The following is a 17,138-nucleotide window of genomic DNA, read 5'->3' as shown; positions in this document are numbered from 1 at the left end:
TCATCGCTTAATTACATAGTTGAAACTAAGTTAAAAGTAGGGATGTATTAAGGGGTTAACACTACAGTGCTCTGAGGTAAGGATTGTCGTCTCACACCAGTCTCTGTCCAGGACTCACTGCCTGCGTGCTGCTTGCGGGGCTTTGTGGGGGGGTTGGGTAGCGCAGGTGGGGGTTGCGCGGGGCTGATTGGGAGGTAGTGTTGCAGCTTCCCCATGTGCTGCTGCAGGACTTCTCTGTGCTGCTCCAGGCTCACAGGCCACGTGCTGCTCCAGGGCTCATTGCTCACAGTGTTCTGGGGCTCACTGGGCACAACAACAGGCCTACGAGTACAACAGCTTGCTGCTCACTCTGGCCCTCCACAGGTCTTTGCCCGTATTCACTTCGGTTCCCTGTGTGTCTCGCCCCACCGCAGGTCGCAGCCCATGCTAGCTCCGGAATGGGCAGTGCTGGTTGTACCAATTGTGAAGCCTGAGAGTTGTTTATCTTTGGTTTACCTTTGTCGGCAATTTAAACAAACAGTGAACTGTTTTTCTCAGCTGGATAAAGACCCAAACCCTCGCATAGAGGATTTACACGCAAAGCTGGGAGAGGGTAGTACTGTCCTTCACCAAACTGGACATGAGCCATGCATACTTGCAATTGAAGCAGATGAGTTTTCCCAAAAATACGCTACAATTAATACCCATAAGAGTTTGTACCAGTATGCAAGACTGCCATTTGGCACATCATCAGCCTTTTCAATTTTTCAGCGGATGGTGGAGAGCATTTTACAAGGTCTGCCCAAGGTTATCATTTATCTAGATGACATGCTTATACAAGGGGAGATCAATTAGGAGAACCTAGAGAACTTGGACAAAGTCCTTCCACATTTCTCCCAGGTCAGTGTACGCCTTAGAAGGGAAAAATCTGTGTTCCAGACACCCCAAGTGATGTAATTGGGCTACAGAGTCGACAGGTCTGGGTTACACCCATTGGAAGATAAAGTGAGGGTGATCAAAGGCATCCTAGCTGCCAAGTCCGTACTGAAGCTTAGGATTTTCCTTGGGGTGAAGAATTATTATGGAAAGCTCATACATAACCTGGCCTTCATTCTGGCACCTTTGCATCAACTCTTGGAAATGGTCACGTAGCCAAGCCATAGGTTTCAGGGAAGTGAAGAAACAGCTATCATCCTCTAAGCTGTTGGCACAATATGATCCCAAGTGAGATCTGGTATTAACGTGCGACTCCTCCCTGTATGGCATTGGGTTGTATTAGTTCACAGGTGGCCCAATAACAGGACTTTGGCTAAAGCAGAGCATAAATACACCCAGATAGAGCAGGAAGGTTTGCAGTCATATTTGGAGTCAGGAAGTTCCGCCAATACCTGTGTGGATGTAAATTTGTAATACTAATAGGCCATAAACCCCTGCCTGGCTTACTTTGAGAGGACAAGGCCATGCTATCCATAGCTTCAGGCCAAACTTAGCAGTGGGGTCAAATAGCAAGTGTGTATAATTACAAGTTGGAACATCATTGGGAGAGCAAGTAGCGAATGTGGATGCATTGAGCTACCTCCCACTGGCAGATACGCCACCATTGATATTGCCACTGGAAGAATCCTTACTGGTTTTTGATTTTCTGAACACACTTTTAGTCACAGCTGATGGTATCAGATTTTGGACACAGAAAGATCCAGTCCTGGAAAAACTGCAACAGCTGGTGGTGACGGGGGAAACCAAAGGGCCATCACAATCACAACTGAAACATCTTTGGACCTGGAGAGACCAGATCACAGTAGAGGATGGCACATTATTATGGAGAGTATGAGTGATTGTCCCGAGCAAAGGTCACTGATTGGGTCAACTCCACCAGGGTCATCCAGGTTTCTAAAATGAAGATGTTGGTGAGAAGTTATGTCTGGTGGCCAGGACTTAATGCAGACATAACTGCATTGGTATGGCAGTGCCCAGAGTGCCAACAGGATAAAAATTAATGCCAGCTGCTCCCCAATTTGTGGGAATAGCTGGGAAAACCCTGGACTTGGTTACACATCGACAGTGCAGGTCTTTTCAGGGGCTCAATGTTCTTTGTCATTGTGGACACCCAATCGAAGTGGCTGTCATGCATAAAGTTCATTTGTCAAACATGGTGATGATAGAAAAACTGCAGGCATCTTTTGCAATACATGGACTCCCAGAAGTGTTGGTCACAGTTAATGGGCCATAGTTTACCATCAGGAAATTTGAGTATTTCCTAAAATCAAATGGTATTCGACATATAAGGTCAACTGCATACCATCCATCATCCAGTGTCTGGCAGAAAGAGCGGTCCAAACTTTGAAGGCATGCTTAAAGAAACAACATACAGCTTCACTGGATACCAAACTGTATCAGTTCCTAGTTGACCGTAGGACCATCCTTCATATAGCTCCAGTAGAGTAGCTGATCGGGAGAAGACTCTGCACCGGGTTAAATCTGATCTTCCTAGATCTGGAGGGGAGAGTGAAATGGCATCAGGAACACCAATGCCGAACACAAGCCTCCGTCAAACGAGAGCGACAGTTTACTTTTGGAGATAAAGTTTGGTGTAGGAACCACAAGAATGACCCTGCATAGGTAAGAGGCATGGTCAACATGAGGTTAGGTTCAGTGACGCAAAAAGTTCTAGTAGGTGTGACAGTCCTGAACTAGCATGTGGACCATATGAAAGCTGCAAACTTGCAAACAGTGTGGGAGCAGAACCTGCCCGTTTCCTTGACAGCCTTTCCAACTGTTCCAGAACCTATGGGTTCTGCCTGTCTTTCGAAAGTTGGAGATATCTTGCAATCTGAGATGGAAATGGCGGATGTCACCGCTCAACACCTCTGCCGTTTGAAGAAGCGTATAAATTTCTTCTGAGACATTGCAGGCACAAGAGGTGAGCTGGTGTGAGATACACACCACCCGTATCAGGGGCAGAGTTGGAGGAACCTGACCCAGTGCTAAAATACCCCAGGCAGAGCAAAAAACAAAAGAACTGAAAGAACTGGCCTATGTCCTTGGACACAGAGGGGAGTGAGGGTTGTAATAATTGTAACAAGGTCAGCCAGGTGGACCTCACAGAATATGAGTTCTCTGGGGCTGTTAATCTAGTCCAATCAAGGAACCCTGAATGACAGATAAGAACAGCAGTGTCAGGCATCCTATTAATTCTGAGAGCTGGCTCTGAGGGAGTTGGATCAGTGTCAAGGACTCTCCACATTTAAATAAATGGTGACTGGGTAATGGAATATGAGCCCCTGTGGAGTTATTTCCCTGTTGATGTTGGTTGAATGTCGGGGCTCCTGTGAGCAACAAAACCAGAACATTTGCAGCTGTGAATGTTCATGAAGTGATCCTTTGGTTTGAATCTCTGATCCATGAATATGAATAATACTGCTGATGGTCTAAGCCCCCACATCTAATAACCACATTTTCTCTTGGCATCTCTTCCTTCTCACCGAAACTGCTGTCGCTGGGGCACCATTTCCCACATACTACCTCATCATTGTGCCTGTTTTGACTTGTCCATGGCTAGCTCAGATGGCAGTAAAACAAGTAGTACTGTGTCATTACTGTGCCTTCTGATTTCGGATAACTCAGGGCAGAGCAGAACAAAATGCTAGTATGCTCTGGTCAGTGTAACCATTACCAGATTAGTTTAGGTTACTGTTAAGTTTCATAAAAAGCTTGTGGTTGTGTTGAATTTTGAGGCAGTACCATTAGTTCCAAGGTGACGAGGCTGCACCACTTTAAGACCCTGGATTCACCTGCAGCTACAAGGTGAGTTCTAGGGAGCTAAATAGGCCTCCTGAGGCAACCTGCTAGATTGAGGCCTCAGGATCAAACCTCCTGCAAAGTAGAGAAGTGTTTGGTGGGAAGGGGACATTGAGGGGTGAGGGGGTCCTCTCCTGGGGCAACAGAGTTTCAGATTATCTGGCTCGTCAGAGGGTACAATTTTCTTCTGAGGAAGGGTCACTGGACCTGAAACGTTAACTCTGTTTTCTCCTCCACAGATGCTGCCAGACCTGCTGAGCTTTTCCAGCAACTTTGTTTGTTTTTGTTGTTGTTGTTGGATGGTTCTGTTGTTGTCTTGGAGTTTTTTGTTGATCAGTCAAAGATAGGTGAGAAACTAGGTTGTGAGGAACATGTAGGAGTCTAGAAAAAGATGTAAATATGTTAACTGAATGGGCACAGATCAGGCAAATGGAATATAATGTGAGAAAATGTGAAATTGACTGCTTTAGTAGTATAAATAAAAAACATGCATTTTGTCTAAAGGTGAGAAATCACAGAGCCCTGAGATGCAAAAGGACCGAGGAATCTTAGTGCATGAATCATGGGAGGTGCAGGTACAGCAAGGAATTAGGAAAGCTAATATAATGTGTGGAGAATTGAGTACAAAAGCAGGGAGGCTCTGCTTCAGTTATACTGGACAATAGTGAAACCATATCTGAATACCATACAGTATTGGCCAGTATTGGTACAGTATCCTTGAAGAAGGATCTAAATATGTTGAAAGCTGTTCAAAGAGGATTGACCAGACTCATACCTGGAATGAGCATCTTATAAGGAAAGATTGGACAGGCTGGGCTTGTAACTGCTGGAATTTGGAAGAGTGAGAGGTGACTAGATTCGAACATATAAGATCCTGAGGGGTGTTGACAGGACAGATGTGGAAAGGATGCTTCCTGTTATGGGAGAATTTGGTATTTGAGTCACTATTTAAAAACAAGTGTGTGCCCATATACAACAGAGGTGAGGTGAAATTCTTTCTTTAAGAGGGTATAGAGTCCCAAACTCATGACCACTACCATCGAGAAGGACAATTATTCCAAATACATGGGACCAACACCACCTGCAAGTTTCTGTCCAAGCCACTCACCATTCTGATTTGGAAATTGTATCACCTTTCCTTTATTTCCTGATTCAAAATCCTGGAACTCCATCCCCAACAGTATCACTGGTATACCTACACTAAATGGGACCACAGTGGTTCAAGAAGGCAACCCATTACTACCTTCTCAAGTACAATTATAGATAGGTAATGAGTGCTGGTCCAACCAGTGAAATTTACACCTCCTGAATGAATAAAAAATAATTTTGAACACTCTTGCTTTAAACATGGCAGAAGCAATGACTTTCAAACTGTGCTGGATAGATTACTGATAACTAAAGGGATGAAAGGTTATCAGGTTGGTGGGATGTGGATATGTGGTTACAATCAAATCAGCTGGAATCTTATCAATGGAACAGGTTTGAGAGGCTGAATGGCCTAGTCTTTGTTTGTATGAGGTTGTAAAGAGTCACTGCCACCACCAAAATTCATGATTTGGAATGCAAAACTGCCAACATGCTATCTGGTTTTCTTATACTCTCTCCCTCCCAGACTGGAGAGAATACAATGGCAAGGAAGTGAAGCATAGTGGCCAGACAGAGGCATTGGATCTACTGCTGAATCAAATCAAAAACAACCACCAACATTGCCTGTGCCATGGTAAGTTAAAGCAACGACTGTCTCCTGCAACTGGAATACAAATTTATGAAGAGAAAGCACTGAAGAACATGTGATGAGATGTAAAGTATGAACTTTCAGTAACACAGTTTTTTTAACCTGCCAAAACATTGCAGTTCACATTATGTGGCATAATTATTTGGACTCAGAAGAAAATAAACAGTGAAAGTGGCAAAGGTTTTAACTGACTAGTTTGTACTATATCCCACATTGTATCCTGTGCTGTCACGTTAAGCCAGTTCTGTCCAATGTCACATGACTTACAAAAAGCAATTTACAACTGTACAATCTTAAAAATGTTTATAGAATGAGAAAGAAACCATAGTATTATCTGGTAGGTTCTTCATGATACTGAGTATTTCAGAATAGCTTTATCCGTTTAGGTAAGTTTATTCCAGGTTTTGAGCTATTTCTTAAAACAGTATTTGTTTACATGCTATTCATGATGGTCATGCAGCAGACATCTCTGCCTTAAGCTATTGTAATGTCTACCTTTTACAGAATTTATTACATAACCATTGAGGGCACAGATACCTTACAGCATACTTCAGAGACTCACCTGTATGTTCCTTAAACCTTGTCTCTACACTGAGGTAACAAGAATAACTGAGCATCATCAGCCTATAGAAACATCCAAGAAAAATTAACTTTGAATAACTTAAGGACCACCTTCCACATTAGTAAGCCTAAAGGAACAAAGAAAGTCAGCAGCTAAAAAAAGTCCTGCTGGATAAACTATTTTATTAAATCCTTGAGTGATCAAAATACATCAACATCCTAAAAACTGTTTGTTTGAATTTTCCAGAAAACTCAAAAATCCATCTGCAGGGCCGTAAACACTCTATGTCCAAGAGCCTGAAACACCTTTTTCAACCAACAAGCAAATTTGTTAAAACTCTCAAACGGTGAGTTGATTACTCCTATTTAATGAAATAATCAGTTTTTTGAGAAAATGAAACATAATAATTAAAATTGATTTCATGATGTTATTAAAGATGAACTGTTGATTTTTGAATTCTGTCAGCTGATTTAAAACCTTGGACTTCCTTGGATGGAAACATTTTAAGAAATGTTCACAGGATCATTTAACTCACAAAGGTTGGCCAAGTTTCACAAAACAGGCGTGGATTCAGCCTAACACAGTTGGAACTGAAATTAATATTTTCCGTAAGAGCAATGAAATCAGTCAATCAGCTCCCTTGGGAAGCATGAAAAGGTCCATTGAAAAGGTCCATTGAAAAGGCCCACTTTCCCTTTATGATTTACACCATTATAAAAATCTTCACATGCTGGAGATGAAACATCTAGTGCAACATCCAGACTGAAAACAATAACTGCCACAGAAATGGAATATACAAACACTTCCTCTTTCAAGGAGCATTTGGCAGACCAAGAGAAATTGGATTAAAAATGTAAAACTGAATGCATGCTGAGATGCTGCTTGGCCTGCTGTGTTCATCCAGCCTCACATTTTATTATCTTGGAATCTCCAGCATCTGCAGTTCCCATTATCTCTGATACATGCTGAAAAGGCTGTTTTGGAAATCATTCATGGTCCGTGGGTATCACTGACTAAGACAGAATTTATTGCCCATCTCTAATTGATCTTGAGAAGACGATGCTGAGCTGCTTTTTTGAAGCACTGCTCTCATAGAACAGTAAATATATTCAGACTGCTGTTAGAGATGGAATTCCAATATTTTGACTTAGCCACAGTGAAGGAACATTAATATAGTTCTAAGTCTGGATGGTATATGGCTTAAAGGTGGTGGTGTTCCCACATGTCTGCAGCCCTTGTCCTTCTAATAGTGGAGATTTTCAGATTGAAATGTGCAAATGGTGGAGCCTTGTTAAGTTACTGTACATGTCTTGTACATGATACAACTGTTACCACTGTGTGGTGATGATGGAAGTGCATGCAGAAGGTGGCGGAGAGGGTGCTAATCAAGCAGGCTGTTTTGTTCTGGATGGGGTCAAGCTTCTTGAGTGTTGTTCGAATTGCAACCATCCAGGCAAGTAGCGGACATTCTGTAACAATCCCAATTTGTGTGTGTAGATGATGAATTGGCATTTAGGGTGACAGGTGAGTTATTTGCTGCAGAATTCCAGCTTCTGACCTGCTATTGGCACTGTGTACATGGCTGGTCTAGTTCAGTTTCTAGTTAATGGTACGCTCCCAGGATGTTAATCGTGATGAACTCAATGACTGTAGTACCGTTGTATTTCAGATGGTGATGGTTAAATTCTCTCTTGTTTGAGATGGTCAGCACCTGCCTGGCACTTGTGTGGTGTGAATATTACTTACCGCTTTTTGGTCTAAGCCTAGATGTTGTCCAGCTCTTGCTGCTTCAGTCTTCAAAATGTGTACAACGTGTTGTACAATGTGCAGTCTTCAGCAAACAGCCTAATTTCTGACCTTACAAAGGACGTTAGGTCACTGATAAAGATGGTTGAAGATGGTTGGGTATAAGACATTGCCATGACACTATTGTGTACTGATTCTGGAGCATAATTTTTAAGTACTATTGCTGGAATTTGTAAGGCCCTTAACTTTTTCAGTATTCAGTAGCCGTCAGGCTTTCCTTGATAACAGGTGGAGTGAATGGAATCAGTTGAAGACTGGCATCTGTGATGCTGGGGACCTCAGGGGAAGGCCAAGATTGATCATCCATTTGGCATTTATGTCTGAAGATGGATGCAAGTGCATCAGCTTTTTCTTTTTCACTGATGTGCTGGGATCCCCATTATTGAGGATCGGGATATTTGTAGAGCCTCGTCCATCTTCTAGTTGTTAAATTGTCCCCCATCATTCACAACTGGATGTGGCAGGGCTTGCAGAGCTTAAATAAGATCCTATAATTGTGGTATTGCTTAGCCCTGCCTATTGCATGATATTTATGCTGTTTAGAACTGATCATGCATTGTAGCTTGTTTTTGCTTATGTCTGGTAATGTTCCTGGCATGCCAACCCTCACTTTTATTGAACCAGGATTGAACTCCCAGTTTGTTGGTGATCATCAAATAGGGAATTTGAGTGCCATGTAGTCACATATTCTGATTGAATACAATTTTGCTCTTTCTCATAGCTCACAGCCCCTCATGGATGATTAGTTTTAAGTTGCTAAATCTGTTCAAAACCTGTCCCATTTAGTATGGTGATAGTGACATAAAACACAATGGACGATATCCTCAATGTGAAGATTGGATTTTGTATTCACTGTACCAATACTGTGATAGGCAGATTCATCTGCAACAATGAGATTGGTGAGCATGAAGTCAAGTAGGTTATTTTCTTCTTACTGGTTCCTTCATCACCTGTTTCAGACCCTTTCGGACTCAGCCAGCTCAGTCAATATTCAAGATAACAAAGTGTGGAGTTGGATGAACCCAGCAGGCCAAGCAGCATCTCAGGAGCACAAAAGCTGAGGTTTCGGGCCTAGACCATTCATCAGAAAAGGGGGATGGGGAGAGGATTCTGAAAGAAATAGGGAGTGTGGGGGAGGCAGACCAAAGATGGATAGAGGCGAAGATAGGTGGAGACGAGAGTATGGGTGGGAAGGTAGGGAGGGGATAGGTCAGTCCGGGGAGGACGGGCAGGTCAAGGGGGTGGGATGAGTTTAGTAGGTAGGAAATGGAGGTGTGGCTTGAGGTGGGAGGAGGGGATAGGTGAGAGGAAGAACAGGTAAGGGAGGCGGGACCAAGCTGGGCTGGTTTTGGGATGCAGTGGGGGGAGGGGAGATTTTGAAGTTTGTGAAATCCACATTGATACCATTGGGCTGCATGGTTCCCAAGCGGAATATGAGTTGCTGTTCCGGCAACCTATGGATGGCATCATTATGGCACTGCAGGAGGCCCAGGATGGACATGTCGTCTGAAGAATGGTAGGGGGAGTTGAAATGGTTCGCGACTGAGAGGTGCACTTGTTTATTGTGAACCGAGCATAGGCATTCTGCAAAGCTGTCCCCAAGCCTCCGCTTGGTTTCCCCAATGTGGAGGAAGCCACACCGGGTACAGCAGATGCAGTATACCACATTGGCGGATGTGCAGGCGAACATCTGCTTGATGTGGAAAGTCATCTTGGGGCCTGGGATGGGGGTGAGGGAGGAGGTGTGGGGGCAGGTGTAGCACTTCCTGTGGCCTCCTGCAGTGCCATAATGATGCCACCCATACGTTGCAGGAACAGCAACTCATATTCTGCTTGGGAACCGTGCAGCCCAATGGTACCAATGTGGATTTCAAAATCTCCCCTCCCCCCACTGCATCCCAAAACCAGCCCAGCTCGTCCCCGCCTCCCTAACCTGTTCTACCTCTCACCTATCCCCTCCTCCCACCTCAAGCCGCACCTCCATTTCCTACCTACTAACCTCATCCTGCCCCCTTGACCTGTCCGTCCTCCCTGGACTGACCTATCCCCTCCCTAACTCCCCACCTATACTCACCTTTACTCTTTGACCTGTCTGTCACCTCTCCACCTGTCTTCTCCTCTATCCAACTTCGGCCCACCTCCCTCTCTCTCCTTATTTATTTCAGAATCGTCTCCCCATCCCCCTTTTCTGATGAAGGGTCCAGGCCCGAAATGTCAGCTTTTGTGCTCCTAAGATGCTGCTTGGCCTGGCCTGCTGTGTTCATTCAGCTCCACAGTTTGTTATCTCAGATTCTCCAGCATCTGCACTTCCCATTATCTCAGTCAATATTCATGCTGCTGGGCCAGTCTTGATATTGGACATTCAAGATCCCACTGAGGGTGCATTGTCTGTCCTTATTCCCCACAATGCTTCTTCCAAATGATGTTCAATGTGGTGTAGAACTGATTCATTGACTGAGGAGGGAGGGGAGGGGTTGATGGTAATCAGCAAGAAGTTTCCTCATCCATGTTTAGCCCGGTGCCAAAATACTTGGAGAACTGAGGAGATGTTGTGAACGCCCAAGTCAACATTTTCGTACTGTATGTTACTGTGCTGTCATTCTGGTGGGTCTGCCCAGCTGATGGGTAGGATTTGAACTCATGTCCTCAGATCATTAGCTGGGGATTCTGAATTACTTATGCAATGATAAGACCACCATCCCTCTGCCTTTCAAGAAGAAAAATATTTGGTCGACAGCACTGCTGGGAAAGAACATATGAACTAGGACCAGAAGTGGGCTGCTTAGCCCCTTGAGTGTGCTCCACCATTCAATAGATCCATGGCAGATCTGATTACCCCACATTTTGCCTCCCCCATAAAATCTCACCCTTTGTTTACCAAGAACAATTTAGTTCAAGCTACAGACAATTGCCAGATACACATTGGATGAAATATCTCCCCTGAAAAATATTAGTGAACTAGTGAACCACACACAAACACATGTATACCCAGAAAGAAAGACACACAGGCAGCAAAACACACACAGAGAGAAACACATACTCACAAAAACTCTCCAGCACACACGTGCAGTGAAACACATGACTACACTGAAAAGCATACGTTTATAATATATATATAAAAACGTACACACAACGAGACAAAGAAACAAGGGCTTAGACAAATTTTAAAATGCACAGAAATACGTATACTGAAATGTACTCACCATACAGAAACACACAACACACAAAACATGCACACATCCTGAAACATACCAGCATCATAAACATTTTGACACGGTTCCAATGGTAAACAATGACTTAAAAAGCCAAAATTCTCAAAACAGCCACAACGGAAGAAAACAATATTTCAGATTTCACTTCTTAAAACTTTTACTGCACAATCAATCCAAAACCAATTTAAAATAATCATAAATCAATGCTCAAATTGTATTCAATATAGACTATAAACTACACTTTAAAGTGATGGTACGACTCTCAGTTTACTGGCAAGAAACTCAGTATGTATCATCTTGGGTACAGCTCAGAGTCCCTCATCACTCTGCTCTTCCCTGTTGATGCCCACTTCCTTTACTTATTCAGAAATTTAGGCACAAAGTCGCAATTGACAGTGAGATGACAAAGTGTGGAGCTGGATGAACACAGCAGGCCAAGCAGCATCTCAGGAGCAACAAAAGCTGACGTTTTGGGCAAGGGTCTAGAGTTCGTTGTCTCGGATTCTCCAGCATCTGCAGTTCCCATCATCTCTGATCACAATTGACAGTAGCTTTCTTTTCCAGGCAGAGATTGAGTTAGAGTTTGACTATTGGACAATACTCACTGAAAGACACACCGTTCTGGATCTTTCTTAGCTTGCCTCATGAATCAGCTTTGTGTTTTCTTTTCCAGTTGCATGACAACTCCATCCTGAGTGGTCTCACACAGAAAGTTTTTCCACACCATTGAACTGTTCTCCTCATGCTGAAAAACTGAACTCTAAGAACCCTGTGTCTGTTTGACCACTGGCTGAGATTTGACCGCCCAGTTGGTGTTATTTTTTCCTCCCATCAGCTTCTGTTTCCTTAGCAACCTAAGCAATGGGCTAATTGCTCATCGATCTGATGTCACAGCCAAGAAGTCCATTTTACATGACCCGTCATCTCAGAAATCTGGAGTTATGGATACTTTTTCAGCTGGGGACTGTCTTAAAAAAAAACATAGGCTTTGAAATCACATAAAACGTAGACAGTAGTTTGCAGACTATGGATTGCATTAAAGAACACATGCCATGCACAGAAACATACACAGACACAGAAATGCTCACAAAATTCACACACACACACACACACACACACACACACACACACACACACACACACACACACACACACACACACACACACACACACACACACACACACACACAAACAAGAACACACCCAAAACCATGCAGACAGAAAGGCAGAAACACACAGCTATACTGTTCTATGTTTTACGTTCACATGTTGATTAGAATTTAGTGAATTTGTTGGTGAGTTGGGCTTTAACCAAGCAGAAGATTGGAGGATGTTGACCCTACCACCTTCCAATTTCTGTCCAAATAGGTCTGGTGCAGTAAAGCTCATGGAAGTGCTTCCCATCCAACACCAATTGAGGCTGTTATGCCCACTTAAGGTCTCTTCCCACCACCACTGGTATTCATCCACTGGTAGGCAGAAGACTAGCCCACAGCAACTGCAAATAGAAATCCCCACTGGGATTGTCCTTAGGAATCAGAGAGCAGGGGATAACTTGTTTAAAGGTGTTCAGTGCCTGAGAGAGTAACTTAGTATGAAGTGAGTGAAGTAGGGCTTTGCTGCCAACTCCTGTCTCTCTTCTGCTGTGATAGCCACCCATGATACTTCTCCCACAATCACCGATCTGTGATCAGGACCTTTCAGTTCCTCTGACTCTCATTAACAGCATCAGTAATTGCTCCCCCAGCCAAGCAATGCAAAATTGCCAGCCTCTGGCTCAAGGAATGCAAGATTTCAGCTACTGGAGTCCTTAATTCTAAGAAAGGCCTGATGTTGCCCAGTTGTGTGCCTGATTATGTACCTGATGTGACTTAATTCAGCAATGCCTCAAAAGATAATGACATAGGACTCTCATTTACTCTCTATATGGGTGGCAAGGAGACCCATTCCAGCACCACTTCCCTGAAATGCCATTAAAGCATAACACACGCACGCAAAAAAGCAGACAACAATATGCACATAGATCAACTGATGTTCCTCGTACCTTTGAGTCAGAAGCCTTGTCGATCAAAGCCCTGCAGTAGGACTAGGAATAAACTGGTGGTACAGTATTGATGGAGCACTGCAGTGTCACAGTGCTATTTTGTTGGAAAGTTAGAGCAGTTACTCCTTGGCCATTGTTATCCTTCAAATTACATCACAAAACAGGATTATTTGGCATTGGAGGCATTTGCTGTGTTCAGTTTGGCTGCTGCTTTTCCTGCATTACAGCAATGGCTACACTTCAAAAGCACTTTATTGGTTGTAATGCAAAGTAAAATATTGAATGGTTCTGAAAATTTCCACATAAATGCAAATTTCTCTTTATGTAATGAACACACATCTACAAACAAATTCAACACATGCTCATTCACATATAAAGACTTCCTATTGGATACAGTAATAATGATGCATTTAGTGATGATGCATAGCTGCATTTATCCTTCCTGAGCCATGGTAATTATGGTACTACAAAACCACTGAAAACTCCCCCAATCCCACTCTTGAATCCAACTATGATTGAGGTAATTGGAGTTCAGGATAGCAATTTGTAAAAGCTGGGATCTGTATTGATGTGACTCAATGCCTTACTGTAAAATACCTTAACCTACTGATCATCTATTTTATTAGACGGTATGTGTGCTTGTTCAATGTGTGAAGTTACACAAACATTGACAGTGTTACCCTATTTTTCAGAGGATTATACCTAACAGTGATATTCCACAAGGATAATGACATAATTGTGACACATGAAGAACAGATTCCAGTGGTAGAGATGGATGATTCATATTCAAGCTCACTGATGCAAGATTTTCTTTGGTTCACAAAGGTACATTAATGAAATGAACTGTCAAATTATTAATGAGATCCAACTTGAAGAAACTTTTTGTGGTTGAATGAGTAAATGTTCTTTGAAAGTGCTGAACTGTATGATCCTAGAACTTCCCACATTGGATCAATGTTGTTTGCAGAGTGGGAAAGGGTTTCGGTGCTTACAGGGAATTAAATCCACTGTAACAAACTATGGGTCTGGAGTCATTCTGTCCTCTTCTGGTTTTGCCGAAGGTAGGTGCCAAAGCAGGAAACCTCTTGGGTCTAGCAGCAAAGAAAATGGCCAATTAAAAATGCAATTAAGACCTCATTAACCCTGGATTTCTTCTTTCCCACCCTGCAAATTAAATCCGTTCTTTACTAGATAACAAAGTGTGGGGCTGGATGAATACAGCAGGCCAAGCAGCATCGATGCTCCTTGGCCTGCTGTGTTCATCCAGCCCCACACTTTGTTATTGCAGGTTCTCCAGCTTCTGCAGTTCCCATTATCTGCAGTCTTTGGTCTCTTGTGGTCTAATGGTAGTTTCCCTATCTCTGGGCTGGAAGGCCAGGGTTCAAGTACTCAATTTATACAATTAATGATTGGTCCTTGGTTAGTGTTGTAGAACAGATGGACCTAGGGATTCAGGCACATAATTCTTCGAAATTTGTATCACAGGTGGACAGGGTTGTTAAGAAGGCCTTTAGCACACTTCCCTTCATTAATCAGACCTTTGAGTATAGGAGTTGGGACATCATGTTGAGGTAATACAGGACATTGATGAGGCCTCGTCTGGAGTACTGTGCCCCGTTCTGGCCATCCTGTCAATAGGAAGGATATTATTAAACTGCGGAGTGTTCAGAAAAGATTTACGAGGATGTTGCTGGGAATGAGGGTTTGAGATATTAAAATAGACTGGTAAGTCTGGGACATTTTCATTGGAGCAGGAGGTTAAGGGGTAATCTCACAGAGGTTTATAACATCATAAGAGGCATAGAAACGGTGAATTACAAGGGCTTTTTCCCTTGGGTGGGAAAGTTCAAAACCAGGTGGTATATTTTTAAGTGTAAAAGATATTTGGATAAGTTCAGAAGTAAGAAAGGTTTGGAGAGATATGAACCAAGCACAGGCAGCGGGGACTAGGTTAGTTTGGGAATATGGTTGGCTTGGACTGGTTAGACTGAAGGATCTATTTCTATACTTTATGACTCATCAGATTGAAGAACGTGAGTTCACATCAGGAACTCAAAATGAAATTGAAACTTACCTGATAACAACAGTGTAATGGCTCATATCAGCTAGGTTGTGATCAGTGTTGTGACAGGAGCAGTTCTTTTAGCTTAAATGCACTGACTTTTGTTAGGAACAGCAACTTTGTGCATTGACTGTTAAGTGCCATGGATTCCTCGGGGTACATTGAACCTTATTGCCTGTAAGATTTCTCTGCAACATTGATCTATTGATTCTTAAATTACTTGGAAATTCTGAGGAGGAGGTACATATTCACTCATTCATTCACAAATATCTGTATGTGTGTGTGTGTGTGTGAGAGAGAGAGAGAGACAGGGGTATGTGGGCGATGGGGCAGCTTGCTTTCCTCTGGCAACCTGGCAATGGGAAGGAGTTTGATTTAAAGCACGCTCTTCATTTCTGAAGAAGATAGGATCTGAAATCCTGAAAAGTAGTGGTAAAATCTAAGAGCAGAGTGACACATTGATGGCCATTTTTGCCCCTTTAAGGAATCAGGCTCCTCATTTTCTTTCAGTTTTTAGATCTAGCAGCAGTCTTCTTTAGGTTTCTTTGACTGCATTGAAAACATATCTTACTGAGCTCAGGCTGCTCTAACTCATTGCATGTAGTTTCAAGCAGAAGTTTTGGTGTTCACTCTCACTTTTGGCTTTGTTTCCTTGGCAATTGGGAGGGTCACTTTCCCTTTCAGGTTTGTTTTCTACTTTGACTTTAGTTGGAGCCTGTCTCGAAGTATAAATCTGATTACACACTGCAGAGAGGATTGAAGCTGGTGGAAGAGAAAGGTAGATGAGGAGGAGCATCCTGAAGTATCTGCAGTCATGGACCTGTCTACCAGAGATACCAGTGACAGACTCATCCAGACACTTCACTCGTAAATTCTCATGATACGTTTGCCTGCTTTCTTTCAAGATCCATGTACAACCCATCTCAACATTCAGCACACAATATATAAATTCATTCCTTCATTCAACTAACGAACATGAATGGAAAAGTAACAGTTTAATAAGCTTCAAACAAATCTCTTGGTGTAACTAAAACATTTTCCTCATATACTTTTCATAGTTACTATGTAGCGTTATCACTGTGGCTTTAGTACAGCTCATTTAAGTTCCGTCCTTCCCTGTTTTGACCCAGGGGTTTCAGTTTTTGTGCGAAGAAACACCCAAATCTGTAAAGGAGTAATCCTTGTCATCAGGATATCAGGCAACATGTCTGGTTTTGTCTCAGGGACGGGGGGTGGTGGAGGCAAGGGCCAAGCAGTGGGGAGCCTTGAAAGGAGCTATAATGCCATAAGCTCTTTCTCTATCTTTCTTCTCAGCCCCACTTACAATTGTCTAAAGCATAAGACAGTAGGAGAGCACCTGCTACATGTCAGTGTGGCACTACACTATTCAGATGAACTTTTGAAGGATATTCTGCAAACTGGCTAAAAGAAACAGGCATTGTTAATAGAGATAGTAGGAACTGCAGATGCTGGAGAATCTAAGATAACAAGGTGTAGAGCTGAATGAACATAGCAGGCCAAGCAGCATCAGAGGAGCAGGAAAGCTGACGTTTCAGGCCTAGACTCTTCTTCAGAAATAGGGGAGGGGAAGGAGATTCTGAAATAAATAGGGAGAGCGGGGGAGGTGGATAAAAGATGGATAAAGGAGAAAATAGGTGGAGGAGACAGAAAGGTCAAAGAGGCAGGGATGGATCCAGCAAAGGTGAGTGTAGGTAGGGAGGGGATAGGTCAGTCCAGGGAGGACAGGCAGGTGAAGGGGGTGGGATGAGGCTAGTGGGTAGGAGATGGGGGTGGAACTTGAGGTGGGAGGAGGGAACAGGTGGGAGGAAGGACAGGTTAGGGAGGCAGGGACAAGTTGGGCTGGTTTTGGGATGCTGTAGGGGGAGGGGAGATCTTGAAGCTTGTGAATTCCACATTGATACCATTGGGCTTCAGGGTTC

The 17,138-nt window shown here is 43.2% G+C and overlaps 1 protein-coding gene across 9 annotated transcripts in view; it reads left to right on the top strand.

The window, feature by feature from the left end:
* Positions 1–17,138, top strand: part of LOC125462329 (ankyrin repeat and fibronectin type-III domain-containing protein 1-like) — a 753,498-nt gene that overhangs the window by 677,177 nt on the left and 59,183 nt on the right. For all 9 annotated transcript variants that reach the window (XM_048552254.2, XM_059654042.1, XM_048552260.2 and 6 more), the window contains 3 exons: positions 5,390–5,497; positions 6,321–6,420; positions 13,829–13,961. In XM_048552254.2, coding sequence (XP_048408211.1) covers positions 5,390–5,497; positions 6,321–6,420; positions 13,829–13,961 — 341 coding nt within the window. The remainder of the gene's footprint in view (positions 1–5,389; positions 5,498–6,320; positions 6,421–13,828; positions 13,962–17,138) is intronic.

This window comes from Stegostoma tigrinum, chromosome 23 (genome assembly GCF_030684315.1).
Source record: "Stegostoma tigrinum isolate sSteTig4 chromosome 23, sSteTig4.hap1, whole genome shotgun sequence".
Lineage (NCBI taxonomy): Eukaryota > Metazoa > Chordata > Chondrichthyes > Orectolobiformes > Stegostomatidae > Stegostoma > Stegostoma tigrinum.
Note: the sequence above shows the minus strand (reverse complement) of the source record. Positions and strands in the feature narration are given on the sequence as shown.